The sequence below is a fragment of the Podarcis raffonei genome, chromosome 10 (genome assembly GCF_027172205.1).
Source record: "Podarcis raffonei isolate rPodRaf1 chromosome 10, rPodRaf1.pri, whole genome shotgun sequence".
NCBI classification, from domain to species: Eukaryota; Metazoa; Chordata; class Lepidosauria; order Squamata; family Lacertidae; genus Podarcis; species Podarcis raffonei.
The window spans coordinates 28,508,652-28,535,850 of NC_070611.1; the positions used below are offsets into that span (position 1 = coordinate 28,508,652).

Consider the following 27,199-nt stretch of genomic DNA (forward strand, 5'->3'; position numbering starts at 1 on the left):
ATTCTGAGGTAACTTGAAGAGAACAGGAAAAAGTCTGTGTCAGGTTCAAAGCCATTTTGTGTTGTCTTAACCTTTTAAAAACCCTTCTAGTGCTCTTTTGCGCTGGAGAACACATTACGGTTTCCACAGTGCTTTTCTTGGGGGGGGGGGCACAGGGGTACGCATACCCCTAAACATTTTGTGAATCTAAGTTTGGCCTCATTGAGGGGCAGTATTTGAATATGAGTAGGAAAATGAGAGTACCCCTAAACATTTTTTTAGGGAAAAAAAGCACTGGGTTTCCAGCATTTCCACTGACCACTGTTGCTGTAAATTTCACATCTGCTTGATGCATAGAGATATCTCTCCATTCTGTGTAACAGGGCAATTCAAACTGCCAATCAGCTATGCTGGAAGGGATCTGGACATAGCTGTCAACTTTTCCCTTTTCTTGCAAGGAATCCTATTTGGAATAAGGGAATTTCCCTTAAAAAAGGGAAACGTTGACAGCTATGGATCTTGATAGAGCACAGTTGTTCCTTGGACCCTCCTGTTGGCTAGCAGAGAAGCTCTACTGTCAGCAGGGAAACTCCTGAAATGGGGCTGGATCCTGAGCCAGCCCTGCTGCTGACACGTGACAGCAACAATCCTGCTCTGGATCTGTTTGCAGCTTAAAGGTCCAAGAGAAGGCCAGAGTTTTCTTTTTTGGGCCAGTCAGCAGCTTTTGGTCATTTTCTTATTGTTAAACTGGGTAAATACTAAAGTTATTCTCACTTCCCTCCCACCATTTCTCAGAATACTGGGCTACAAATGAAATGTGGTTTTTGCCTAATCGCGAGTGAAGGCCTTTACCTCATCATCTATCTGAGCCCTGTTCTCAAGGTTGAGATGGCCTTTCGTCCGAGAGCAGGCTGGCTACTAGCTCCTCGCCCTCAAAAGCAGTGTTGCTCATTTGTGTGAGTCACCTGCAGCTGTCTGTTCCACAGGGTGATTTCCTGTGGTCGAATTGCTCTTAGCTTGCTGAATATTTGCTACATGAAAAATGTAGCATGACTTGCCAGACCTGTCCTTACGTCTGCTTTTGTATAGCTTGGGGGCTGAAAAAATTGGGGGGGGGGGAGAGCGCGCACAAGGCAAAGAAGGACCCTTCCCTCCTTGTTTGCTCTCCTTTTCCACACAATCTCTCCCTTTCCTCTCATCCAAATAGCCTCAGGCAGAAAGGATGAGAAAACAAGAGGAAAAGAATGGAAGGAGTCCTCTCTCTGCCCCTTAACTCACCCCTCTCTCCTGCAAGCCAAGCTGTTTTCAGGAAGTGTGGCAACAGGGAAAAAGGAACAGAGAGGTAGTTAAATGGGAAGGCAGTAGGACTTCCCGTAGCACTGCTGTCACCCGCTGGGAAGGATGAGGCAGTGGTGAACTTGGGGCTGCATAGGGGCACTGGTAGAGCCAGCCTAGCACTGCCACCAGGGTGCCCACACAGCCTCAACCCTCCCCATCCCAGCAACTGGCAGGGATGCTCCTGCTGGGAAGCTTTTACTAGAGTTTCACCCCAGCCAGGAGAGATGCTCCTGAATGCATGGGGGGCCTGGCTTTACCCCACCCTACGCCCCCACGACCAACCACCGAAAAGAGCTTCAGGTACCACGAGGGATAGTCAGCACAAACATTACATTTCTTCAGAGCAGAAAACACATCTGAAGACTCTCCTTGGCTGCCTTCAAGAACTGGGCGGCGGGGTGGGGTGGTTGTTGGCAGGAAAGAGTTCCTCTTTCTATTGAACAGGTTCAGGGCTGGATATTTTGCTATCTCTGGACAACCTCATTGACTGCCCGGCCCCCCAAACCAATTCATTCTTTCACTCCCTATGTGATTTCGAAATGTGTGAATCACCTTGAATATTCTGGGTAGATTCTTGAGCTCAGTTTTTAAAAAAGCTTCATTCCAACAGCTGTAGCTCTAGTAACCCAATTTTTGATACACTGCAATGTAGCAACAGCTTCCCTAGGAAACAAAGATTTGGTGGTGTTGGGATTTTTGGTTACAGTGTTAAAAAAATCGCTAACATACATTTATCCTTGACTGCGAACCAGTTTGTGGTTCCTTTGTAACAAATATTAGATACTCAACAATGACTCTGGGTACCGAGTAACACATATTGAATTTCTTGAATTTCTCCAGTGTAGTACTGGAATTTACCATATTTTAAAAAAACAATGTAGTGGCAAAGGGTGCATTTCAGGTAGAAGCTCTCCTGCCCATGAAATAAACTATTAATTTTAATCTGGTTCATATTAATTTCAACAAGGCTTGTACAAGGCGCCTTCTCTCTGTAATCTGCCCACACATTACAATATATATATTTACTCAGAAGTAAGCCCCATTGTATTCAAGAGGATTTATTCCCAAGAAAATGTACACAGGATTTCAACCAGAGTCTGGTTTCTTCTCTATTAATAGGATGTTCTAAACCACTTTTTAAAAATCATGTTTTTCGAGGGTGGGCACTGCTCCATCTTTAATCTATAAAATCTGTCTTGTTTACAAGAGACATCTTTTTCAGGGAAGCTGTAAAACTGCTTCACAAAGGTGGTTTTTTTTTAAGACTGTGAAGTTACTGCAATGTTCCTTTACACTCTTTGGCACTTCTCGAAGATTGAAAGAACCCGTGTTTCTAACACCTAAAGTCTTACTTAAAGCTTAAGTAATTCACTCCTATATGCAATTAAAACTTTTCAGGTTTGCTCCTTCAGATGCTGCTAAGATACTGGAACTTATATAGAGGAAATATATTTTGCTCCAGAAAAGAATTCTCAAATAATGAGTTGGGACCTACCAATGACTAAAGGCAAACATTATGGATGGCTTGCCAAAATGCATCTAATAAGCATTCATTATTGGGAAATGTTAAAATGGCTATAATGTTTTCCCCACCATCTCTGGCAGAATTGAATGAAATTTGCATAGTAGTCCATTATGAAGAGATGCATCCTGCCAAATATTGGGACAGCAGCAGCAGCGGTTTTTCCACAAGGACAGCCTTACAGCTTTGGGGGTGTAAAAAAAAGAAAAAGGATTAACTTAATCTCCTCTAGTGTTTTGTGGGCAACTGGTTGGAAAATTGCAGCCAGAAGAGAGAAAGGAGTGCCAAATTGTGAGGGATTGGTCCAGTGGTTTTTGTGCTAAGCACCTTGAAAGTTGATTTGAGGGTAGAGGTAGGGAGCACTGGTACGGAAGAGTCTGGGAAAAACAATTCCCTCTGGTTACAAGCTTGACCTATTGGTCACAACAAAGCACCACCTCCTCCCTCTCCCCACCCTTGCATTGCTCCACCCATCCCTCCCCAAGTATTTTCCTTATATAGTAAGCCAGGCATAGGCAAACTCGGCCCTCCAGATGTTTTGAGGCCGAGGGAGACGGCATACAGCTTCCGTGACCGACTCTGGGGTTGGGGCGCTCATCTCGCTCTATAGGCCAAGGGAGCCGGTGTTTGTCTGCAAACAGCTTCCGGGTCATGTGGCCAGCATGACTAAGCTGCTTCTGGTGAACCAGAGCAGCGCACAGAAACGCCGTATACCTTCCCGCCAAAGCGGTACCTATTTATCTACTTGCACTTTGACGTGCTTTCGAACTGCTAGGTTGGCAGGAGCAGGGACCGAGCAACGGGAGCTCACCCCATTGTGGGGATTCGAACCGCCGACCTTCTGATCAGCAAGTCCTGGGCTCTGTGATTTAACCCACAGCGCCACCTGCGTCCCTTACTCAAGAGTAGATCCATTGAAATTAATGAACATGTCAGGGCCATTAATTTTGATAGGTCTGCTCTGAGTAAAACTTAGTTGAACATCACCCCCAGAGATCAGATAAGAATAATGCCATTTAATAGTGCATTTCTTCTCTGAGAGATGCTATAGCCTTAGGAAAAAGTGCCATAGCTTGGGATTCTATGCAATCTTCTGCCTTACTCCTACAGAAATAAATCTGAAGGTGAAAAAGAAGAAACCAGACACCAGTGTGTTGGGCTGCCTGAATGTTAAACAGCTGTCTTTTAAGTTGTATGTGAATTGCACACTTAGTTTTTAATAGCTTATTTCATTTATTAAAACAGCATACAAACGGAGTATGAACATTAACACTCACTCCAAATTGATGTCTGTGTCAAAGTGAAAATTTACCCAAGGCCTTTTGCATGCTGATGACTTACGTAAAGAGCAGGATTCCTGTGTTGGCCAACGCAAAGGCAAGACCTAATATTCCACTGCCCATAATGGCATTGCTGAGATTGAAGACAGACATTCCCAATGAAGTCGTGCCTGGAATCTGTACAGGTTGAATTAAAAGAAAAGAAAAGAATAAAACTTCCTATGGTTTGCAGCATATTTGAAAAGCATCCTATGCTTTTTTCTGAATATACTTTCTCATCCTGACCCTTTCCCTTCAGTCAGATAATTTGATTATTTGCCCACTTGGGTACAGTGGCAAGAGGTGAATTATTAGTAACTGAAAAGCCACAAAAGTAATTGAGAGAACATAGGATGATACCCAACCAAGTCATACATTCAGTAGATGCACTGAAATCAAATAAATTGAATATCACCCGTAATTTCACACTGAGGCCCCAGGAACCTGCCATTCATGCAAGATGTTCTAGCAGAACTCTTCTAGAAAAGGGAAAACTCTCTTGGGGGGACTTATGCTCAGGAAAGGCCTTAGAGGCATTGCCTACTGCCTGGGATTGCTCGTTGGCCTGTTGGACCTCCTCCTGGGCAAAGCCCCATCTGCCATGTTCCACCCCTTTCCAAAGCTCTCCCCCTTCAGAATGTCCAGAGGCTTCCAAGGGCTGTAGGCCCAAAAAGCCAAAAGAAAATGGATGCCGGGAGAAGGGAAAGGAGAGATCTATGTAGCCAGAAAGAAACGAAAAAGCAGCAGGTGGGGGAGAGGAAAGAGGATCCAGGAAAGACAAACAAATGAAGACAAAGGAAAATTCCTTCCTAAATGGTGTTCCTGCCTGAAGCTGCCGACAAGAGCAACATACAGTGGAGCTGGCAGGAAGCTGAGCTGGTGATGGGGTTGCCCTGCCCACCAGGTATACCCTCATGAAAGTCTGACTTCCTGCCAGTGGAGAGATGGGTGGTGACGTCCCACACAGGCCTTCCTCCAGGACAAGAGAACTCTGTACTTAGAGACCTCTTCTAGCAAGGAGCTTAATCATTCACTTCCGTGGAACTCAAAAGAGTTTGGTGTGGTGTAGCAGTAAAATGTTGGGACTAGGAACATGAAGACCCAGGTTCAAGCCCTGACTTAGCCACATGAAGCTAACTGGGTGATCTTGGGTCACTCAGTATCTTTTAGGTTAACCTACCTCACAGGGTTGTTATGAGGATAACATTTGAGGTTGGGGAGAATTGTGAACACTGCCTTAAGCTCTTTAGAAGGAAGAATATCAATGTAATAAATAAAATGTGGGTGAGCTGTTCCACAAACTGACATGAACAGCAAACCTCTTGTTTGCAAAGGAGATCTGTGTGCACCCCGTGTGTAGGACAGGGGTAGCAGACATGGTTCCCTCCAGATGTTGCTAGACTTCATCTCCCAACAGCCCCAGATAGAATGGCCAGTGCTTGAGGATTATGGGAGTTGTAGTCCAACAGCTTTTGGAGGGCATCAGGTTGGCTCTTTGTGCAAGGAGGGCAAGGAGGGTAACCTACATATTCATCACATTTCTTCTTTTCCAAGTGGCTGTTGGTTAGACTTCTTCTGCTCTCGCGGTCTGAAATAAATTTACTGAAAAAGAACAAACAGGATTTTCTTTAGCATTACAGCATACACAGGAGGAACATACGTTAGTACTATTATTGAGCTGCAGCTGTTATGGAGTTGGTGTGTATTGTTTTTAATTAAGCTACCTAGAACCCAGTTGTACAAGAAGGTTGGGCCATAAGGAAATGAATCATACAGATAACGGCATGGATTGGTACACACACAAAAGAAAAGACACACAAAAAGGGATAGGCATGAATGATTAAGCCTGGGAAGTATATACGTACAGAGCCAGATTCAGCTCTCCTATAAACTGCCATAAGGAAGGAAGACTAGTTTAGATTGTTGCAGGGATTTTAAAAGTATTAAAACAGTAATCTGCTGGGTAATTTTAGATTCTGGCTTCAATTGTCTTATGGGGCTTCTCTCTTTGAATAATGGCATTTCGATAATGCAGCAACCCAGCCCAGCTCTGTTTGGGGGTCTTCTTGCTCAATTTGCTGAATGACACCCCAGGCATCTGCCCTGAGGTCCTACCCTGAGGGCGCCACTGCTTTTACACTAATTTACAGAGGACAGCTCTACTGAATGCCCTTAGCCATATAGCTGGACAGACCCTCCATTTTCAAAGGTGGTATTACCAAAGGTCTATCAAGTCCAGCATCCTGTTTCACCAGAGAGGTCAGTCAGATGCTTGCAAGAAGACCATAAGGAGGGCAAACCTGGACGGAACAAACCCTCAGGATAGGCCATGAACTCCATGTTCGCCTGCTTGCTAATGCAATTCATTGTGCTTGTGAACCACGGCTAGCTACAGCTGGAAATCAAATGCTGAATGAGATGGGGTTTCAGTGTGATTCAGTTATAGGCATTAAAAATACATTTGTGGACTGCACTGTAAATCTTGTTTTTCATTATTTAAAAAATTTATTTATACTTTTATACTGAATATATTTCTGTAATGTTAGGGTGCTTGCCATCAGGATTTATGTTGCTCATGCCATACATATTTGGCGTTTGATCCAGCTAAATACATGGGATTGACTAACTCAAGTCTCACTGATTTTATGGATCTACTCTAAGCATGGTCAAATCTGGATCCAGTCCTTGAGAACAGAAAAACCAAAAGCAAGGACATATAAGCTCCATTTATTTCAATGGAAGAATGTGAAGCACAAGTTTCACTTCTCTACTGAAATTAGTTGGACTTAAAGGCTGCAATTCTATGTGCACTAAGCTCGGCAGGACTTATCTCTAAGTACAGTATATACTTGAGTATAAGCCGACCCAAATATAAGCTGAGGAAACCTCTTCTCAACGGATAAAGGGGATGCTGGTGCTATCTTACCTGACGTTTCCAGCAGTGATGACAACAGAACACAGGTGCTCCCCCCCCAAAAGGGCCTCTCTACCCCACTGGTTCGCCCAGCCTTCAGTCTGAAAACATTTGACATACACATATCAAAGGGCTTGAGTTCAAGCTCCCTCAAAGGTGGGAGAATTGCATTCACTTCTCGCAGGAGGGGAGGCACCCACATGGCAAGAAAGACGCAGCCCAGGGCTTGCAGCCGAGGGAGCCGAAAGCAAACTAGGTCCCTTCTTCCCGCTGATCCTGAGATATGTCTTCAGCCTCCAAGGTGCCCAGGTATGGCGGGAAGTGTTGGGGCGGCCAAGGTGTGGGAAGCGGGGGGGGCAGCCTCACCTACGGAAATGCATAGGCAGGAAGCTGAGGTCGAGGCTCTGCAGCCAGTGCAGCACCGTCCGGTGCAGCCCCGCGCACCTCGGGCTGGTGGAGTAGGACATGAGGAGCGACAGCTTCCCTTCGTGAGCGCCTTCTAGAACCATAACGGCAGTTGTCACAGCAACTATTGCCACCACTCTGTCCGGGATTTTTTAAAAAAGGAGCACTGCCGCACATGCGTCGGAATGCCTGGGCTTCTTTAAGTGTTTGCACATGTGCAACTTTGCCGCTGTCGGCGGAGGAGGAGGAGGAAGAAGGAGCAGCCCCAAAGGGCTGCTTTTGGGCTGCTCATTCCTCCTCCACCACTGCTGACAGTGGCAAAGGTGGTGGCAGAGGAAGGAGCAGCTGAAAGGACTCCCTTCGGGCCGCTCATCCCTCCGTCGCTGCCTCTGAAGAAGAAGAAGAAGAGTTTGGATTTGATATCCCGCCTTTTACTCCCTTTAAGGAGTCTCAAAGCGGCTAACATTCTCCTTCCCCTTCCTCCCCACAACAAACACTCTGTGAGGTGAGTGGGGCTGAGAGACTTCAAAGAAGTGTGACTGGCCCAAGGTCACCCAGCAGCTGCATGTGGAGGAGCGGAGACACGAACCTGGTTCCCTAGATTACGAGACTACCGCTCTTAACCACTACACCACACTGGCTCTCTGCTGCTTTCAAGAGCAGGCATAGGCGCCCGGTTGGGAGAGGCACAGCGCAGCGCCTCTCCCAACCGTGGCTCCTGTGCCTGCCCTTGCGAGAGGCGGGTGGTGGGACCAGTGGCGCGAAAGGGCTCCTTTCTCTCCACTTGTCCCTCCGCGCTGCCCGCCTTACTCGAGTATAAGCCAAGGAGCGCTTTTTCAGCATAAAAAATATGCAGAAAAGGTCAGCTTATACTTGAGTATATACAGTAGATATGCATATGTGACAAGTTTAACTGGCCCATATTAAACACCATGGCCTCCATGCAATTAAATCTGAAAACAATTGAGTTTTAATTAGTCACAGCTAACTTCTTCCATTAGTTTCAATAAAACTTACAGGGTTATTCCTTCATCAAACAATCTTTAGGATTGCACAGTGAAGTTACGTTCCTGTACATAGCTACTCAGAAGCAATCAGGCCACTGTGTTTAATCAGCCTTACTCCCAGGGAAGTGTGCATAGGATTGCAGCCTCAGTTATACCGAACTTTTGCTGGATTAGGGCCAGAAAATATATGAACAAGCAACTTGAACTAATGAAAACATTACAGTTTAAAATATTGCAGTCTTCAGATTGCTTATAACATGGCATTTCATAAAATTTAATACATTTTGATTTCTTAGTCTACATTTCTCCCTCTAAAGCAATTTAGCAAAGATACTGCATTCACACAGCTTATATTAGGTGCACATTTGAGATCTGAGGTTACAACAGTAAGCAAAGCGTTTCTTTCTTTCTTATTTGCTAGAATAAGCTAGCAACATTTGTAACAGTTAATCAAGCCATAAAAACAGCAAGGCATGGTAAAAATGTATGTGCATATATTGAAAACAGAGCTTTTATCCTGACTCAAAATGGACCTGAGAAGCATTTGACCTATTTAGCTCTTAGTCTGCTTGCCTCGAACGTAATAAACAGCTCAAGACCTCCTGGGACTGTAGCACTTCAGAATGCAGGTGGAGAAATAAATGCTGAATGCTCTACCTTTTGTGTATGTCTGTATATGTAAACACACACAGGCTATACAGTGCAAAGAAAACAACACTAGCTCAGCTATGAGAAGCCTGGTCTACAAGCTTTCTTTCTCATATGCTGGTTTTCTATGAGCTGAGCTGCTGCAGTGGTAGGGTTAGGGTTCAGTCTTATTTGCAGCGTGGTTTACAAAAATCCTGGAACAATTAAAATGTACATACAAAATATGCATACGCAATTAAGCTAAAGGCCACAACGTTGCAAAAACAGCATCAAACAGGCAGTAGGGCTGAAACTGTATCTAAAAAGCTTGGGGAAATTAGAAGCATATTTGCCTGGCTGGCACTAAAAGGGCAATAAAATAGGAGTCGGGTAAACATCTCTGGGGAGAGCACTCCACAAGTAAGAGGGTCCTCTCCACGGTAACTACTCACCACACCTAAAATGATGGGGGTGGGGGGGAATGCTCCACTGCAGTTCTTAATGTACAGGTAGGCACATACCAAGACAGGAGGTTCTTTATAACTTGGTCCAAAGCTGTGAAGGGCTTTAAAAGACAAAACCAGTGCTATGAATTAAGCAACCCTCTCACCCATGTTCTGAAGAGGCACAGTCCCAGGAGTTTTTTGCATGGTCTTCGTGAACATGTATATGGGGTCCAAGTAATTTTGCTTTAGAACAAGAGATGGTACAATGTGCTGTCGAAAGCAGGTGGGTTATCCTTGATGTAGCATTCTTCCATCAAGTTGGCCTACATGAGATTTTTGGACTTTCAAGCACGTTCATTTAAGAATGCATGCTGCACCAAGTTCAGCAGCAGAAAAACTGGTGCTTGGTGCAATATGCAATGATATGCAGTAATAAATAATCTTGCTTGAAGATGCCCAAATCTCAATGTAAACCAAATTAATGAAGAATCCTGCACAACACGGAAGTTTACTCTTTTACATGTACCTCAAACCTAAGAAAAATGGATCATCTGAACAATGTTTTAGTTTGGAACCAATTATCCACTATTTTGGCTACCGAAAAGTAAGTAGTCAAAGACCCAGAGACATCTAAGATCATGTGTAATGCTAATCCCAAATGTTGAATGTTGTTTTTCGTTTCCTTTGTGCTGTGCTTTGGATGACCAGGCTGAGTTGTGGGGTTGGTTGTTTACAAAGCAATCTATACATTTGTATTAAATATGCCAACATTTAAAGGTTGAATAAATTGGTACACTATGTTTTTACTGCCAATGCCCAACAGAGGCTGGGTATGAAATTCAAATCACATTCTCAAATGGAACATGACTCAGTAATGAATCATTCATGAGCTGTGTTTCAAGTCAGAAACACTGTTTTTAAACAGAGTGTTTTCACATGGTAAATCTGGGGCAGTGGAAAACTACTCACCTATTCATCTGGCCATTTTCTACTTCTGTGAAATCATTGGAGTCATTGCTGATGTTATCATCCTCAGGAACTGTCATATTCTGCATCTCAGTTAATTCTAGGCCTGCTTTGAAAGGCATCTTGATTTAGTGAACTTATTCTGAAGCCTGCTTGGTCTTTAGAGATCAGTAGCACCTGTATTGTGAGCCTGAAAACCTACAAAAAGAAAAGAAAAGAAAAAGTTCAAAGTCAGAATAAGAAAATGAACAATAACCTCTCAAGTGTCTCTCTCTCACACACACACATAACTTGGGGCTAGAACTTTCTCTAGGATTGGTGATCTGAGTGCTCTAAATGGCATTTGTATAATTCTGCCATCTGTATATAATTGTTGACAATTTCTAGACCATCTATGCATTCCAACATGGAAACCAGAGAAGAGGCTATACACTTCTTATTACAGGGGAGAGACCAGGAGCTCACCAAGACAGTAGCTAAGTTCCTCTATTTGATTTTTTTGTCGCCGAAGTATGCTACAGGATCCTGCCCTTTCTGGAGACCCACAGAGATGAAATAGATTGATCGCCTCTTCTTCCCTTTGGCAAACGACTGTACTGTTGAAATGGCGATGAGATTGCACTGGCCTATTTATTCTGAATGTTTGTATGTGGTGCCAATAAAGGTTTGATGATGATGATGATTGTTGACAAATAGCCTGAGAACTTTGGGAAAGATTAAGAGAGATTCTTCCTCCCCATTTAGATGTATTTAATTTTGCACAATGTATAATCAAGGTTGTCATTCGGCATGCAAAGCGATCTACTCCCATGTGTACATACTTTGAGAAAAATGTGAAATTATGAAATTAAATATTATTGCAGGTTGTATGAGGTGAAAAAACTTTATTAACGCTTGCACTCTTAACAACTAATGATTACATTTACACCATGACCTTTTTGCGGCAGCTGCCATGCTTCTCTCCCACATGTCCTCCTCCTCAAAATAACTCTCTTCGGTTGAGAGATAAGAGACTGTTTCAAGGCCACCTGGTAAGATTTATGACCGTGTGGGAATTTTAACCCATGTCTCTCCAGTCCCAATACAACAAACGCAGTTCCTCTGGATGCAGTTGCACATGTAACGCCATCATGTTTTTTCCTAGGCTGCACCTGCTGTTTAATATCGATAGGGCAGGGCCACCATTTACTCTACAGACCTGGAGTGGTGCCAGGCTGCATATTAGCATAAACAAAAATCCTATGTAAATAATCCTTTAAAAAGAGACAATTGTGCAGGGGGAAGGTAAGGAGATAAAAATCCCATCAACTGTGTAAAGCAGGGGTGGTGAACCTTATTTGGCCTAAGGGCCACATTAATCCTTGACCAAACATCCGGTGGTCACATGTCAGAAGTGGGTGTGGCCACTCCTGCCCCCCCCACCAACACACAGTCACCTCTTAGCTGATCCATGCAGATCTGCAAAGAAGAGGAGCTATATCAGTGGATCGTTTTGATGACTCTCATTAAGTGGATTGCAACTCACCAAGCTGAGTAGCAGCTATGTGTGACAGTCCGCTGGGGTATCACTGCCTGACAGGTAATGTAAGAACAGTGGGACTGCCTAGTAGCTGGCAGGTTACAATATCTGTCTGAGGATTACATTTGACTTAGCTGGTCAATGCTGCAAAGGCCTGTTTTATAATTTCCAGATAATGAAAGCTTGGGTGGATAATTCCACTCATAGTGGCTTTGCCATTTCTGTCCACAGAAACGGGCTGGGACATGACTGAAGCCTGTCACCTGCCCTGGACATTTTGGCCTCCCAATGGAATGTTATTTCATAGGGAAGAGAAAATCTTGTTTCTACAAGTATTCTTTAAAATTATAATTTTTGTTACCATTTCTAAAGCAGTTCCAGCTGCTCATTTTTAAAACCCATGTTTTAAAAGTACATCAAACCTGGAGAAAGTAGCTAATAAATTCAGTATGTAGTATAAAACACTGACAACTGGGAATCACTGGCCAGTGAGCGCTCCAGTTGGAGAACAGCCTTGACCAAAGGCGTCATGGACTTTGGAGAAGCACAAACTCAGGACGAAAGGACCTTGGAGAAGCACAGGACTTTGGAGAAGCACAAACTCAGGACGAAAGGGAGAAACAAACATTTGGCAAATCCTCACCGTGATCAACTCCCACCTGGAAACCTATGTCCCCACTGTGTCAGGACGTGTGGATCCAGAACTTGGCTACGACTGATTGGCAAAGAAGAAAGAAAGAAGTACAGTGGTACCTCGGGTTAAGTACTTAATTCGTTCCGGAGGTCCGTTCTTAACCGAAACTGTTCTTAACCTGAAGCACCACTTTAGCTAATGGGGCCTCCTGCTGCCGCCACGCCACTGGAGCATGATTTCTGTTCTTATCCTGAAGCAAAGTTCTTAACCTGAAGCACTATTTCTGGGTTAGCGGAGTCTGTAACCTGAAGCGTATGTAACCTGAGGTACCACTGTAGTAGTAATGATGGCAGCAACTATTGTACAGTTAAAATGTGCCATTGAACTAATTAGTGATAATACTATTAGCGAGCATTACTTATTAAATGTTCATCTTATCTTTGTCTGGCTGTGGCAAATGTGATGAGAAAAAAACTGATTTATAAGGCTATTAAAAGTGTAAGGACAGGAATTTGGGAGGTGTTATTTATTTATTGCATTTATATTCCACCTTTTCTCCAAGAGGCTCGAAGTGGTGTATGTGGTTCTCCCCTCCTCATTTTATCCCCACAACTCTATGAAGTAAGTTAGGCTGAGAGACAGTGATTGGCCCAAGGTCACCCTGTGAGCTTCATGGCAGTGTGGGGATTCGAACCCTCGTCTCACAGGTCCTAGTCCAGCACTCTAACCAGAACCCTACACTGACCCTTATGGGGTCTCTTAAAATCACTTTCTTTAAAAAAATTTAAAAAATGACTTTCAGCCTCCATTCCTTTGGACTGTTTCCACCTGAGTTCAGGTAGATTTTAAAGCTGGGCTTTTTAGAGGGTACTAGCTTCAGCCATAGAAGTCAACAATTTGCTTACAGGCTGAAATTGGATTCCTGTTTCTGTTCATAGGCAGGCTGATCTTGCTAGAGGCTCATTTATGTGCCTAAGAGATGCCTTTAGACCTAGAGCTCCAGTTTCACATAAACTGCTTCCTTTATGTAAAGACTGCCATGTGATATCTTTTGTGTTCCCTCCTCTCCCTAGCCTCACCTTTGAAAAGAAGAGGACAAGGACCAGGGAGGCCGACTATGGGATTATGAGCATAAGATATTAAGTTCCACAGCAACTCTGCAAACTGGCCCTTTCATACAAAACACATGTCAAGAACTAGAAAGGAAGTAAGTTATCACAGGTGATAATTTCTAGAAGATAAAGTTCAGCAACAGGAAAAAGATTTTTAAAAAAACCACAGTTGCTTGTAACACACTGAATGTAACAGGCGGGCTTGATAAGGAATGTTATATATAACCCACTTTTTAAAAAGAAAGAAAAGGAGGGAAGCCTTCAAATGGGTTGTGATCTCATAACATGGATGTAAATAAGTGAAAGCTTATTACAACTGTTTAACCATCTAGGTACTTCTGCTCTGAGTGGATTATATTATCCTTTTCTTTAAGGGAAATAAAGCTTCACTGAGGAAATAGCAAACATATTTAGAAATATATCCAGCACTGACCCTTTCGGCACTTCTATTTCTTTGTAGGCTTCTTCCTCGGATATAGAAATGATTAGCTTATATATCTGAGTTTTTAACACTGCCTTGAACATGCTCTAACTCTAATACTCTAATTGCCATTGGAGAAGTATAGATGAGGGGGAAGAGTCTGAACAACTTTGCAACCCCCCCCCCAAAAAAAGCTCAACAAGTTTTGTGTCCGAATTTGAAATATTGAAATATGGCAACCCTAAATTAGGCATATTAATGATTCCATTATTACGCTACTGATCATTGTTAGAGACTCAAGAGATATAAGGTAAAAAAGGTAAAGGATCCCTGACCGTTAAGTCCAGTCGCAAACAACTCTGGGGTTGCGGCGCTCATCTCGCTTTACTGGCTGAAGGAGCGGACATTTGTCCGCAGACAGTTTTTCTGGGCCATGTGGCCAGCATGACTAAGCAGCTTCTGGCGAACCAGAGCAGTGCACGGAAACGCTGTTTACCTTCCTGCCGGAGCGGTACCTATTTATCTACTTGCACTTTGACGTGCTTTCGAACTGCTAGGTTGGCAGGAGCTGGGACCGAGCAACGGAAGCTCACCCTGTCATGGGGATTCAAACCGCCTACCTTCCAATCGGCAAGCCCTAGGCTCAGTGGTTTAGACCACAGCACTGCTAGGTGCCAAATGGCTCCATAAACCAAGGTTACAGTTGCCAAAACAGAATGTTGCCATTTTACGGCAAGATGGCTCTAAAGTCTTATTTTTCAAATGATGGACTGCCTGTGATTGATTATCAGTAAAACATCTGGCTAGTTCAGATGACAACTTTGAGCTGGGTTAAGAACTTTTGAGAACTTAAATAAGAAAAGCCACTTTATCCAGGGACTGTCCACATATCTATTGGCCTGTTCCGACCTCTTTTTCTTAATGGTGACACAGACCATTCATAATGTAGGAATATTCTTCGCAACTATGAGCAGAACAGTGGGGTGGGGTAAATGAAGACAAGCTATGGCAATTAACTATAACATTGCTTACTGCTTGCTCCTGCTCAGGCTGCACAGAAAAAGCATTTAGGTTCCTGAAATTCATTCTGATTATGTAGATAACATACAACGAATAGAAATTCTGCAGGATGTGGTATTAGTGTGTGAAAACAGTCACGTTCCAAAGATCCCCAGGCATGCACTTCCAGATGGTGGAGATGTCAGGCGCTATCCTGGTGCCCAGGCAGCTTCCCTTGGTTGCAAGTGACCGACAGCAGGGTGAAAAATGTGCCTGGCTAATTTTGAACACTGCCACTGATGAATCACCTATTAGCCATACTGCATATATGCAGAAAGGGTATGTTTTCTAAGTTTGAAAAGGACTGAGAAACAGCAAAGAGAATTTTCTGATAGGTGTGGGCTTTCATTTTGCACCCATAGGGTATATTGAATGTGTAAAAGTCAAAGGGCTGGCCTGCTACTGCAACCCTACTTCTCCCACCCACCCCCGGGCCACACACGCATGCTCTGTTTGGAGACATAAACAGGATGTTCTATTCAACTGTTAAAAAAGAGAGAGAGGTCCAACAAACCACACTGCACATGTTCAGAAACTGGTTTCCTGCTACCAGGTTGATAAAAAGATCAGGAATCATTAAACTCTAATCTGACTGCTCTCGCCGCATTTAGCTTTGGGCAAATCCCATGCACCATCAAGGGGAGAAAATGCAAATCGATTCAGGCTCATAGTTCTCCTTTGCAACTTCTCTTGGGAAAGGGACAGTTTGAACTCAAAAATATATGATGTTGCTAATTTTTCTAACCTCTGGGGAAAAACCCTTCTCTGTCAGCCAAACACAGAAGAAGCCTTTGGTGTGCTTATTAAGCACTCTGTGCTAACTCCAAGCCCAACTCCATACTGAACCATGAAGTTGTACTCCTGCGAGTAACAGTCTTCTGTGACCGTTTATCCATCTTGTCCCCAGCGCCAATTTGCAGCTCAAGGAAAAAGCGAGGATGAGAAGGGTTTGCCTGCTGTTGGGACAGGGTCTTCAGTGTACCCAACCAGGCATGGAGACCTCAACCAAGGATCAGGAACAAGAATCATCAGTAGTGCTCCCTGCATATATTTGTTCCATTTCTGAATACCTTATTTTTTATTGTATGTGCAGAGATTTAATAACTTTGATGCATAGAGCATGCTTGCCAGAGAAGACTATAAATCTGCATGCATGAGTCTGGATCACAATCACTCACAGTCATATGTACGTCACCAAATGAGCAGTGGTGGCGTAAAGTTCTCCACAAATTAAACCAACACAAACAAGCATAAATGCAACACTGGCCGCTTGTCAACAGTAAAGGTGAACTATTTGCTTTGCTTGTTGACTGGAGAGATGAGTAGCCAATCCATGAGAGGTGCCCTCTGAGACCTGTGGGACCTAAGTCTGCTGCCCCAGGTAGGTCTCTTGCTCCTAAATTCATCCCTGTGCTGATAACTCAGCATAACCATGAGAAACCACAGTGATTACACATGTCAGCGTGCAGCTACAAACTAAAACAAATTGCTGTGCTGTATCAAATCAACACACCACTAACAGTGCAGTCTTATGCATGACTACTGAGAAGTAGTCAGACTGAGTTTAGCAGGCTTTACACCCAGGAAACTGGCTACAGAATTACAGCCTAACGTTTAAAATAGAACCGGGGGAGGGGGGGAACCAGGTGCAGGCATGGGGTGGGGAGATCACAAAGGCAGAACAGACTTATTAAAAAGCAATTAATTCTGCACTGGTTGTTGGAAGTGTACTGAATATTATGTATATTCATCTTCATTAACATCCTCTTTATCAGCTCACATGTGATTTCTCTGATCCTGTTCTCGTTTTTTTTGCAAAATGGACATATTTTTTTATTATTTTATTTTGAAAGGAGCATTCTACCAACTAGCCAGCAATGATTTGCATGTGGTAGCTGACAAAAATATAAATATCTTTTTTTAAAAATATCAAAACATTTAAAACACATACAGTAAACAAATATAAAACCCTCACCACATCACCTCAAAATGTAAAGCCAATTCAGGCTTGAGAAGAGCTACTGTAAAGAAGGTCAGATACCCAAACAAACTGTGTTTCATTCAAGTCTCTTAAAATGCATTATTAAGATCACCATGTAGGATATTAAAATTCTTCCATAATGCTAGGACTTTAGACCGCATGCACCTCTAGCTCATTGGCTTCCTAAATTCTATTCATTCTTTGATTCAGAACATTAAATATATGGACTGAAGGGCTATTTATACAGCATAGAGTCAACTGAAGATTGCATTAAATATCTTTTTTCTTGCCCAATTTGTGGTTTAAAGCCCACATTTATTTAGGCCTGAACTATTAAGAGTGAGAGAAAACGATAGCAAAAAGAGGATATTAATATGCCCTCACCATTCTTATCTCTGATCACAAAAAATGTAGTGGGAGAAGGGAGAAATCATCTTGTGGAATGGAGGAGACTTGAGAGCCACATTGTGGATTGGCATGTTCTTCTCTGTACGTACACAAATGTCTTTGTTTTTAAATAGATGAGATAAACTATGTGGCATCAAGTAGCGTTATGAAAATTACCCTTCCGTTCTAAGAAAAGCATGTTGGTGGATTTCTGGTGGTGGATTTCAACTGAACAGCCATTTCCCATCCACTCCTTCATTATCAAAATTCAGTTTTCAGTGTTAGCAAGCTGATGTAAAGTTTAGTGGCTAAGCCCCTCTCCCAAAGAGTCCAACAGGACATCTTTAAGAGCATTTTATTATATTTATACCTTGCCTTTCTTTCACCAAAGATCTTCAGGCAGGATTGATATGAGCAATGGAGAAATTAAGTAGCTTTAGACTCTGGGTTTCATTGTGTTGCAGGTGATCTTCAGTAGGTATTTCAGAATTTGGTAAGCCCGGTTGACTACATCTGCAGGGGCTGTTCCAGGATTTGAATCCTGGTCTCGTAGGTCATAGTCCAACACTCTCTAACCACTGCACCACACGAATAAATATAAATAATAAATTCAGCATTCTTTTTGAAATGAATCAGGCAGGGAAAGGTGAAATCCACCATAAAAGATGCAACTATTTTCAAGGATAAAAGAGGCCTGACAAAAATGGCAATAAAAGGAGCAGAAGGAGACCAGTGGGAGGCAGGATAATCAAATGATGATCTGGCATGTTTAAGCAGGCTGAAGACAACGATGCCAATAATCATAATAGTAATAGCCTAAATCCAGCACAGAATCGGGACTTACTTAACTCCACTGATTTCAGCGCATTTCAGCAAGTTTAACACTTTCTTGAATTTAAGCTAATAATACTAATGAGTATGGTGATTACAAGGGGCGCTACATAATGTTTAGTCACACTCCAAGCAGACCCACTGTAACCAATGGACCTACTCTAGGAATTCATAGGACATCACCCAGTATTTCTGCATTTACAACCTTTCCTCCCCACCCTGCCTGTGAAGGCAATCAGTGATAGCAACAGGTTGTATGACAACTCTGCTTTGTGAACAAATGGCTTATGGCAGAAAGGACACTGGTGGTGTGTGATTAAAAAAAAGCAAAGGCGCTAACCACAAGAGAGAGAGAGAGAAGAATAGAACAGAGAAAAAACCTCTCTAGGAGAGAAAGCAAGACTTGGAAAAGATGCCACCTCTATACAGATGTAGGCTGGAATCAGGCCTGCATTCCTAGCATAACCTTGTACTCCCCAGTGTAGCGGTTACTTATTTGAACAAATTATAAACCGGTTAACTTCCAGTCTCCAAGCGGTGCACAAGGACTACAATACAGCCAAGTGACGTAAGAAATTGATAATTAATTCCAAAGTAATCTGTAGCATCCCTCTTGAATACCCATCAGAGCCCTACAGAATCAGTCAGAGCAGAGTAGCAGCATTTTAATTTTGCACAGATGATTGTTATCTTAAAAAGAAAAAGGCACAAAAATGTTCCAGTGCAGCTTTAAAGGGGTGGACTAGAGTGGGGTGAAACTACTGGATCTTAAAAAAAAGGGGGGGCAAATTTGAATTTCCTGTGAAAGCAACAACATCTTTATTCAGGGCATGCATGATTTAGACCTGAGTGGGCCACAAGCAAGGTTGGGACAAAGTCTTTTTGTGGTGAAAAGGGCCAATGCAGCGAAGCAGTAATAAATACACCCATGGCAAATGTACCTAAGCAGCTGACAAATCAACTGCCTTAAAAAAGAGAAGGAGGAAGATCAGTGACAATATGTTCCATTCAAAAAAATCCGGCATGTCATTTTAAAAAAAAGTGTCCCTCTTTTGGTTTCGGTACACCAACATCCCTATTTTTGGCATTCAAGAGTATCAGCTTTAGCGTGACAGCAATTCAGAAACCCAATTCTATTTTTTTAAATAAATAAATAAACAAACCGAGGGGAGGGGCTTCTGGAAGAAAGGAAGGGGCCATTTCAGGTGGAACCTTTTTGTAAAGTGAGGAGGACAAAGACGAATTTCACTCTCCCTGCTCGCTCCCCTTCTTCCCCCATGTCAAGGTTGCCAGCCGTCAAATCCGTTTATATATTGGAGCAAGCCCGCTTCTTTTTATTAGGACTACATTCTAGTAACGTGGTTTGTGCCTCAGCCTGAACAGTGACCTAGGTCTGCTAATACTGTTTCATTAGGGTCTCATTTAGCATATGTATGTGTGTTTGTTTGTGTGTGTTTGTGTGTTTACGGTGGGTGCCCCCCCCCCTCAGAGAGGTGGAAATAAGTGCGGCGCATGAGTCACACGCATTCGCTTCCTACGCGCCTTTTTCCCTCCACCCATAATGGAGAAAGAAAAGAGAGACCAAAACGTGCGGGTCTTTTTCGCAGCCCGGGAGAAGAACGCCTGCCAGCCCGAGAAGCGAAGGCGGGAAGAAAGGGGGCTGGCTGGGGGTCTCCTCACGAGCAGACCCGACAAGAAGCAGCGGGGGCCCCCTCGCCATGCGGCTACACGCGGCTCCCGGGCCGCGGCGAGGCGCTTCTTCTCGCCATTTCCGCGAGCCTTTCCCTCAGGCGCCCAGGAGCCCCCGACCTCTTTGGCCAAAAGCACCTACGCCCAACATGCGCCAGCTAGAAAACCGCTCTCTCCTGTCGCCGGCCATGTGCCCTTCCCAGGGTGAATGGCTGAGATGGGGGGGGCACGAGGCTATCTCTCTGCGACCCCCTCCCCAAACTCCGTACCTGTTAATGCGGCCGGTCCCTCCTTTTCTCCCCTCCGTCTTCACGAAAAAAGAAGCCCAAGCTGAGGTGTTTCTTCTCCCGCGCCCCGCCTTCGGGGGGTCTCTCCTTTGTTAGAAGAGCTGGCTCTCCCTCGCTCGCTCTCGGGCTCTTGTCGCCCCGTTGCGAAGAAGGGGTGACGTTTTTGGGAGCTCAGAGGAAGAGAATGTTCCTCCTTTTTAATTTAAAATTTAATTTTTAAAGCCCAGCGGTTGTTTCTGAGGCGGCGTGGCGAAGCGCTAGACGGAATGAATGGAAGATGCCAAACGACCTTCAAGGGGGCGCCAAGCGCGCAGCTCCCGCCTCCTTCCTCTCGCGTCTCCTCCTCCTCGTCGTCGTCGTCGTCGTTGGTGGGTGAATGGATGCTCTGTGCCTCAGGACCGCATTATTATTATAATATTTTATTCTTAATCCGTTCTTGAGGGATTAAATGCTTTTAAATCTCTGGCTGGGGCGCGTGGGCTCTCCTCCCTGCTCCCCCCGCCCCAGCCCTTTTCGTTTCCTTCCTTCCCTCCCTCGCAGGTGGCAAGGATGCTGTTTGCCGTCGGACCATCTGTGCTTTTGTGTTTTGAACGCGATCGGCTTTGCCCTATAATAAGAAAGCGATACGAAGAGCGAGTCAAGCGTGGGCAAGCTTTCCCTAGGCCTGAGCTGAACCGTTGCTTCTGATCTAGGTGAGGAGAGTTTAAGGGACAACACACACACCCAAATCATAGGAAGGGACCACGAGGGTCCTCTATTACAACCTCCTGCAATGCAAGGGATCTTTTTGCCCAGCGTGGGACTCGAATCCGCAACTCGTGAGATTAAGAGTCATAGTTCAGTTGGTGAGAGCGTGGCGCTGATAACGCCAAGGTTCGATCCTCGGATGGGACAGCATTGCAGGGGTGATTCTCAGGGTCCCTTCCAACTTTACATTTCTAGGATTCTATGCTGTAAGGACAGAGCTATCCCATGATATACAGGATATCAGGGGTGCCAACTCGAATAAAATATTGCGTGGGGGGGGAGGTCCAGGTAAGCCCCACCCTGCATAATCGATCACATGATGCTGTGCATGCACACCATTCGAATGGCCTTCTGGAAAGTGGCAACCTATATACACAGGAAAGAAGAGGTGATTTGTTTTTTAAAAAAGAGCTTTCTTTGCTGTTTCATTCAGTGTCTTATCTCTCCACGTGTCTCTGCTTGATTGCATTCACCAGTCCGGTAAACTGGCAGGTGCACTTTGCATTTCTCCTGAAAGAAAATTCTGGCCACACCTTCTGGGTGTTACCTGTAACCTTCCTTGATCCTGCAGAGCTCCTTGGACTGGTCCGGGTAGAGCAGGCAAAGGCAAACTCGGCCCTCCAGATGTTTTGGGACTACAACGCCCATCAACCCTAGCTAACAGGACCAGTGGTCAGGGATGATGGGAATTGTAGTCCCAAAACATATGGAGGGCTGAGTTTGCCTATGCCTGGGGTAGAGCATGCTTGGGATCCTCAGTCTAGGTGAAGCCGTTGTCACTGTTTCATTTTGTTTTCAACATTGCAAAGCAGTAATGTGATTTGTGCTTGAATTATAGAGGGAAACGTAGGAATTTCCATGTGATTTTAATGATTTTAAATCTAAGGCTGGGGGCATTTGCTTCCCCCTCCCACCACACTTTATTTCCTTTCCTCACAGGTGGTATTGATGCTGTGGATGGACCTGAGGCCTCTGCAAAAGGGGATGTGTTTTAACAGAAGGCTGCTTTACTTGCCTCTATGTTTTAGTCAAATCAAGCCCCTCTTCAGTCCCTGAGGGAGGGCATCACAAAAAATAGGGGGCTGGGGCTAGCCACTCTTTCCCCCCACCTGTAATCTGAGCACTGGGTTAAACTGAATGGTATACAGTGGTACCTCAGGTTAAGTACTTAATTTGTTCTGGAGGTCCGTACTTAACCTGAAACTGTTCTTAACCTGAAGCACCACTTTAGCTAATGGGGCCTCCTGCTGCTGCCGTGTAGCCGGAGCACGATTTCTGTTCTCATCCTGAAGCAAAGTACTTAACCCAAGGTAATATTTCTGGGTTAGCGGAGTTTGTAACCTGAAGCGTATGTAACCTGAGGTACCACTGTATGTGTATTTGTGAAATCCAAATGCCCAGACAATAATTTTTAGGTCATCTAGTTAAGCCTGATAGTTCTTTTAATGTATACCCTCCAACATTTCTCTGATGAAAATAGGGATGTCCTATTCAACAACAAAAGCAACAATAAATTTGTTATTTATACCCTGCCCATCTGACTGGGTTGCCCCAGCCACTCTGGGCGGCTTCCCACATATATAAAAACATAATAAAACATTAAACATTTTAAAAAAACCCTTCCCTCTGCAGGGCCGCCTTCAGCAGTGGAGGAGCTACATGCTCTGGGAACGGAGAACAGGTGGGGGCATGGCTGGCGCATGTCCCAGGGGGTGTGGTGTGCGTCCTGGGGTCGGATGCAATGGCACCTCACCAGGGATGGCACCCGGGGCGTCCCGCTCCCCCTGCCCCCCCTTCATCCACCAGTGGCCTTCAGATGTCTTCTAAAGACTGCATACTTAGTTACCTATCTTCTTAGCTCAGGGGTTGCATAACTCTGTATCCTCCACCATTTCTTTGATGAAAATAGGGACATCCTAAGGAAAAGCAGGACATTCCGGGATCAGATCAGAAATCAGGACGGCCTCTATAAATCTGGGACTGTCCCTTGAACATAGGGACACTTGGAGGGGCTGTTTAATGCTACCTGTGTAGTATTTGCCAGCAAGAAGAATTTTAGATAAAAGCTCATTTTTTGGTTTTGTTTCTCCAACATTCAATTGTTTTGAACCACCCTGAGATCTACACATATAGAGTGGTATACCAAATAAATAAATAAATAAATCTTCTTAAGCATACTTAATTGCAATGAAGACCCATTGGATTTTACTAAGCTTGTCAAGGGTTGCAGCCGCAGCTGCCTCTGCTTGTAATGTATAATTGGACATGCATTTCATTTCACCGTCAGAAAACATGTCAGTCTGCAATGCAAACCACAGCTACATTTTCATGGCAACGTGCAAAGATGGTAACAAAAATTAGCAGAAGGGAATTCCTTCCAGCTCTGCTTCTGGAATTTGTGAAATGTGCTTCTTCATCTAGATGGTATTGTGACAGTTAGATAAACAAAACTGAGCATCCTTGCATCACAGTCTTGTTTGTTTACTATATTAGATACTGAAGTGTTCCTCTGTATATTTGAGTATTGGGCTCAGCTGTGGGTTGCAAATTGCTTTGTGGCTGCTTCCATGTTCACATAGTGTGGTGTGTTACATGTGCGTGTGTGTGTTTGCGTGTGTATGTACCAGCATTCTGACCTCAGAATCCAGCTGCTGAAAGGCTGGTCTGCATGCATATGGAATATTGGCTTCCTTGAGAAAAATTAGAATTCTTTATGTGGAGTGAGAGAGATCACACGATCTGACATCAAAAAGGTCATGTGACTGAGAGAGAAAGGCAGGTGACTGCGGAGGCTTGAAGTCATAAAGGAGTCATTGGTAGGTACCGTAACTTTGGTACAGGGCTGTTAAAGGACAGCTAATGAGAATGTTACAGTGCCACCACGGGGTGAAAGATTTACCTGGATCCAATTTCATTTTAAATAACTTACATTTCCCACAGGCCTTGCATTTTCATCTCCTACTTAAACAAATACGATGCTGGTAAAACAAGAAACGCAACAGCAATAAAAATGAGACCTCGCCAATTGCTGCTCACATTTTAATCCCTGCAGCCATGGGTTCACATGATGGCTTATATTCAGCTTCAGAGCCTAATTCCTAAAAATGAGAATAAAACTATTTAATGTACGGGGAAGTTGTAAAGATAAAAAGAACAATGCAAAACAGCTTTTTCATTTGAAAACCACTACGTGAATGATGACAATCATTTAAAAAAGAGAGACCTAACAACAATTGGTCACACACAAACGTGACCAAGTGATGGAAGAGAATAATGCAGATGATAAAAGTGTGGCAACTCAAGGCAGTGGGCACAGGATGGCTTTGTTTATTCCGGCCAACCGTTTGCCCTTATTCTCACTACTACTGCAACACCATAAGAAGGAAATAAAAGGAGATGGAAAGTATTTCACTACAGGTGAGGCGCAAATAGCCCCTTGCTTGTCTAGCAAGCTCACTTTTGGTCAACAGAGACTCCGCATGCAAAGAAAGGCTACTGAACCCTGTTCAATTTTAAAAGTGCTGGCACTGACCTTTAAAGCCTCAAATTGTCTGGAGCCAGGATACCTTAATAAGAACTTCATCCTCCCATAGCAACCTTCTTCAACACTAAGATTGACGTGAGAGTTCCTACTTTGGAAGAACAGCAGGTACCTATGGGGCTTTCCAATGTTGGAGTCTTTTAAAATAATATTTCTATTGATTTTTACAGAAATCACATTCTAGAGGGGGGAAACACAAACATATTCCAAATATACGTTCAGATATGTTTTTAATACCAAATGTAGACTCGTTTTGTCTGATATAACATTTTCAATTTGGCCATGTACATTTCATGCAAAGTTTGCAAGTAGGATGTTTAAATAGGATTTTGAAATAGCTGAATGGTTTCTTTTAATCACTGATAATTACTTCAGGTTGTATTGGCTAGGGAGCCTATGCTAGTCCTGATATTATCTGTACACAGAAAGGGATGGGAACCTGTGAGAAGCTGACAGCTGAAATCAGATTTCCTGGAATTTGATACTCAAAGTTCGGTCGAAGTCCATTTTGAGCAGTCATTGTTAGTTTTAATATATGTATTGATCATTTCCTTCCTTTCTGAATAAACTGTTCTAAATGTCAAAAGAGAAATCCTGCTGCAGAGATGCATCGGTTGAGCACCCATTCTTAAGTATTCATTAACTTGCGAAATCAGATAACCTATTAAGCTGTCTTAATAGGAGCATACCCTACCCCACAGGTGCCCATTCAACCACTTGGGTTGATGGAATTGGCAATAGTACAGGTGCCACAGAATACTTGTAGCACATAATACCTGTAAGAACTCAATTGTTTCGTATGGCAGTGCCTATTGAAATCAAGTAGCCACTTTCATTGTGCTCCTGTTTTCAGCTCCTTCTAAAATCATTCCTAATAATAATAATAATCAGGCAGCTATCCGCAAGCCTTCGGAGTGCAGCAGGAGTTCCCGCTGTGCTCGGAAAGGGCGCTGAGCAGAGAGGGGGAGAATTCCCCCCCCGTACTCCCCCTCCTATGGTCCGGTGCGTCCTATAGAGTGAAAAATACGGTATACCCCACCCATCTGGCTGGGCCTCCCCAGCCACTCTGGGTGGCTTCCAACAAAATATTAAAATACCGTAATGCATCATATATTAAAAGCTTCCCTAAACAGGGCTGCCTTCAGATGTCTTCTAAAAGTCTGGTAGTTGTTCTCTTTGACATCTGGTGGGAGGCCGTTCCACAGGGCGGGCGCCACTACCAAGAAGGCCCTCTGCCTGGTTCCCTTTAACTTGACTTCTTGCAGTGAAGGGACCACCAGAAGACCCTCTGCGCTGGACCTCAGTGTCCGGGTAGAACGATGGGGATGGAGATGCTCCTTCAGATATACTGAAAGCTGGGGTTAATTTTAATTTGTTTTAACATTCAAATGCTTTAAAGTAGGTTTGTATTTTTGTTCCTTGATTTTACAGTTTTATCTTTTGTAAACCACTTTGAGATTGATTTATTTTACAATCAAGCAGTGTATAACTTTTAATGAAATAAATAAATAAACATGATCACACTGATGCCAAAGATTTGCCAGCTTGCCGTTAACCTTTTGGCTCCGTTGTACGTTTTAGCAGGATTCAGCGCATGTTCAGCAAATAAATTCATTCAGGTTATTTTTGAAAGGAGGAAAATGGGCAATGTTTGTGTGCATTTGAAAAGAAAACCCACTATTGTGTAGCTAGACGGTTACAGTAAATATACTTTTAAGTCCCTTGTGGTGAACATCTAACCAGCCCAGATTACATTCTATGCTGAGGAAGGTAGTTATTTTTGTCATATGTTAGGCATTTCTGGATGAATCCCAAGCTGGAATTAAGATCGCCGGAAGAAATATCAACAACCTCAGATATGCAGATGACACAAGCTTGATGGCAGAAAGTGAGGAGGAATTAAAGAACCTTTTAATGAGGGTGAAAGAGGAGAGCACAAAATATGGTCTGAAACTCAACATCAAAAAAACGAAGATCATGGTCACTGGTCCCATCACCTCCTGGCAAATAGAAGGGGAAGAAATGGAGGCAGTGAGAGATTTTACTTTTTTGGGCTCCATGATCACTGCAGATGGTGACAGCAGTCACGAAATTAAAAGACGCCTGCTCCTTGGGAGAAAGGCGATGGCAAACCTAGACAGCATCCTAAAAAGCAGAGACATCACCTTGCCAACAAAGGTCCGTATAGTCAAAGCCATGGTTTTCCCAGTAGTGATGTATGGAAGTGAGAGCTGGACCATCAAGAAGGCTGATCGCCGAAGAATTGATGCTTTTGAATTATGGTGCTGGAGGAGACTCTTGAGAGTCCCATGGACTGCAAGAGGATCAAACGTATCCATTCTTAAGGAAATCAGCCCTGAGTGCTCACTGGAAGGGCAGATCGTGAAGCTGAGGCTCCAATACTTTGGTCACCTCATGAGAAGAGAAGACTCCCTGGAAAAGACCCTGATGTTGGGAAAGATGGAGGG

The 27,199-nt window shown here is 43.8% G+C and overlaps 1 protein-coding gene and 1 long non-coding RNA gene across 2 annotated transcripts in view; one reads left to right on the forward strand and one right to left on the reverse strand.

The window, feature by feature from the left end:
- SLC38A1 (solute carrier family 38 member 1) overlaps positions 1 to 20,726 on the reverse strand; it is a 38,851-nt gene extending 18,125 nt beyond the window's left edge. The window contains exons 1-4 of the mRNA XM_053405255.1: positions 20,426 to 20,726; positions 10,527 to 10,721; positions 5,685 to 5,760; positions 4,181 to 4,296 (exon numbers count right to left, since the gene is read on the reverse strand). Of these exons, the coding sequence (XP_053261230.1) occupies positions 4,181 to 4,296; positions 5,685 to 5,760; positions 10,527 to 10,645 (311 nt within the window). The 5' untranslated portion in view covers positions 10,646 to 10,721; positions 20,426 to 20,726. The remainder of the gene's footprint in view (positions 1 to 4,180; positions 4,297 to 5,684; positions 5,761 to 10,526; positions 10,722 to 20,425) is intronic.
- A 144-nt stretch (positions 20,727 to 20,870) lies between these two features.
- Positions 20,871 to 25,323, forward strand: LOC128421918 (uncharacterized). The gene is made up of 2 exons (XR_008332398.1): positions 20,871 to 21,135; positions 24,131 to 25,323. It is a non-coding gene; the product is annotated as an uncharacterized LOC128421918 (long non-coding RNA).
- Positions 25,324 to 27,199: the final 1,876 nt, after the last annotated feature.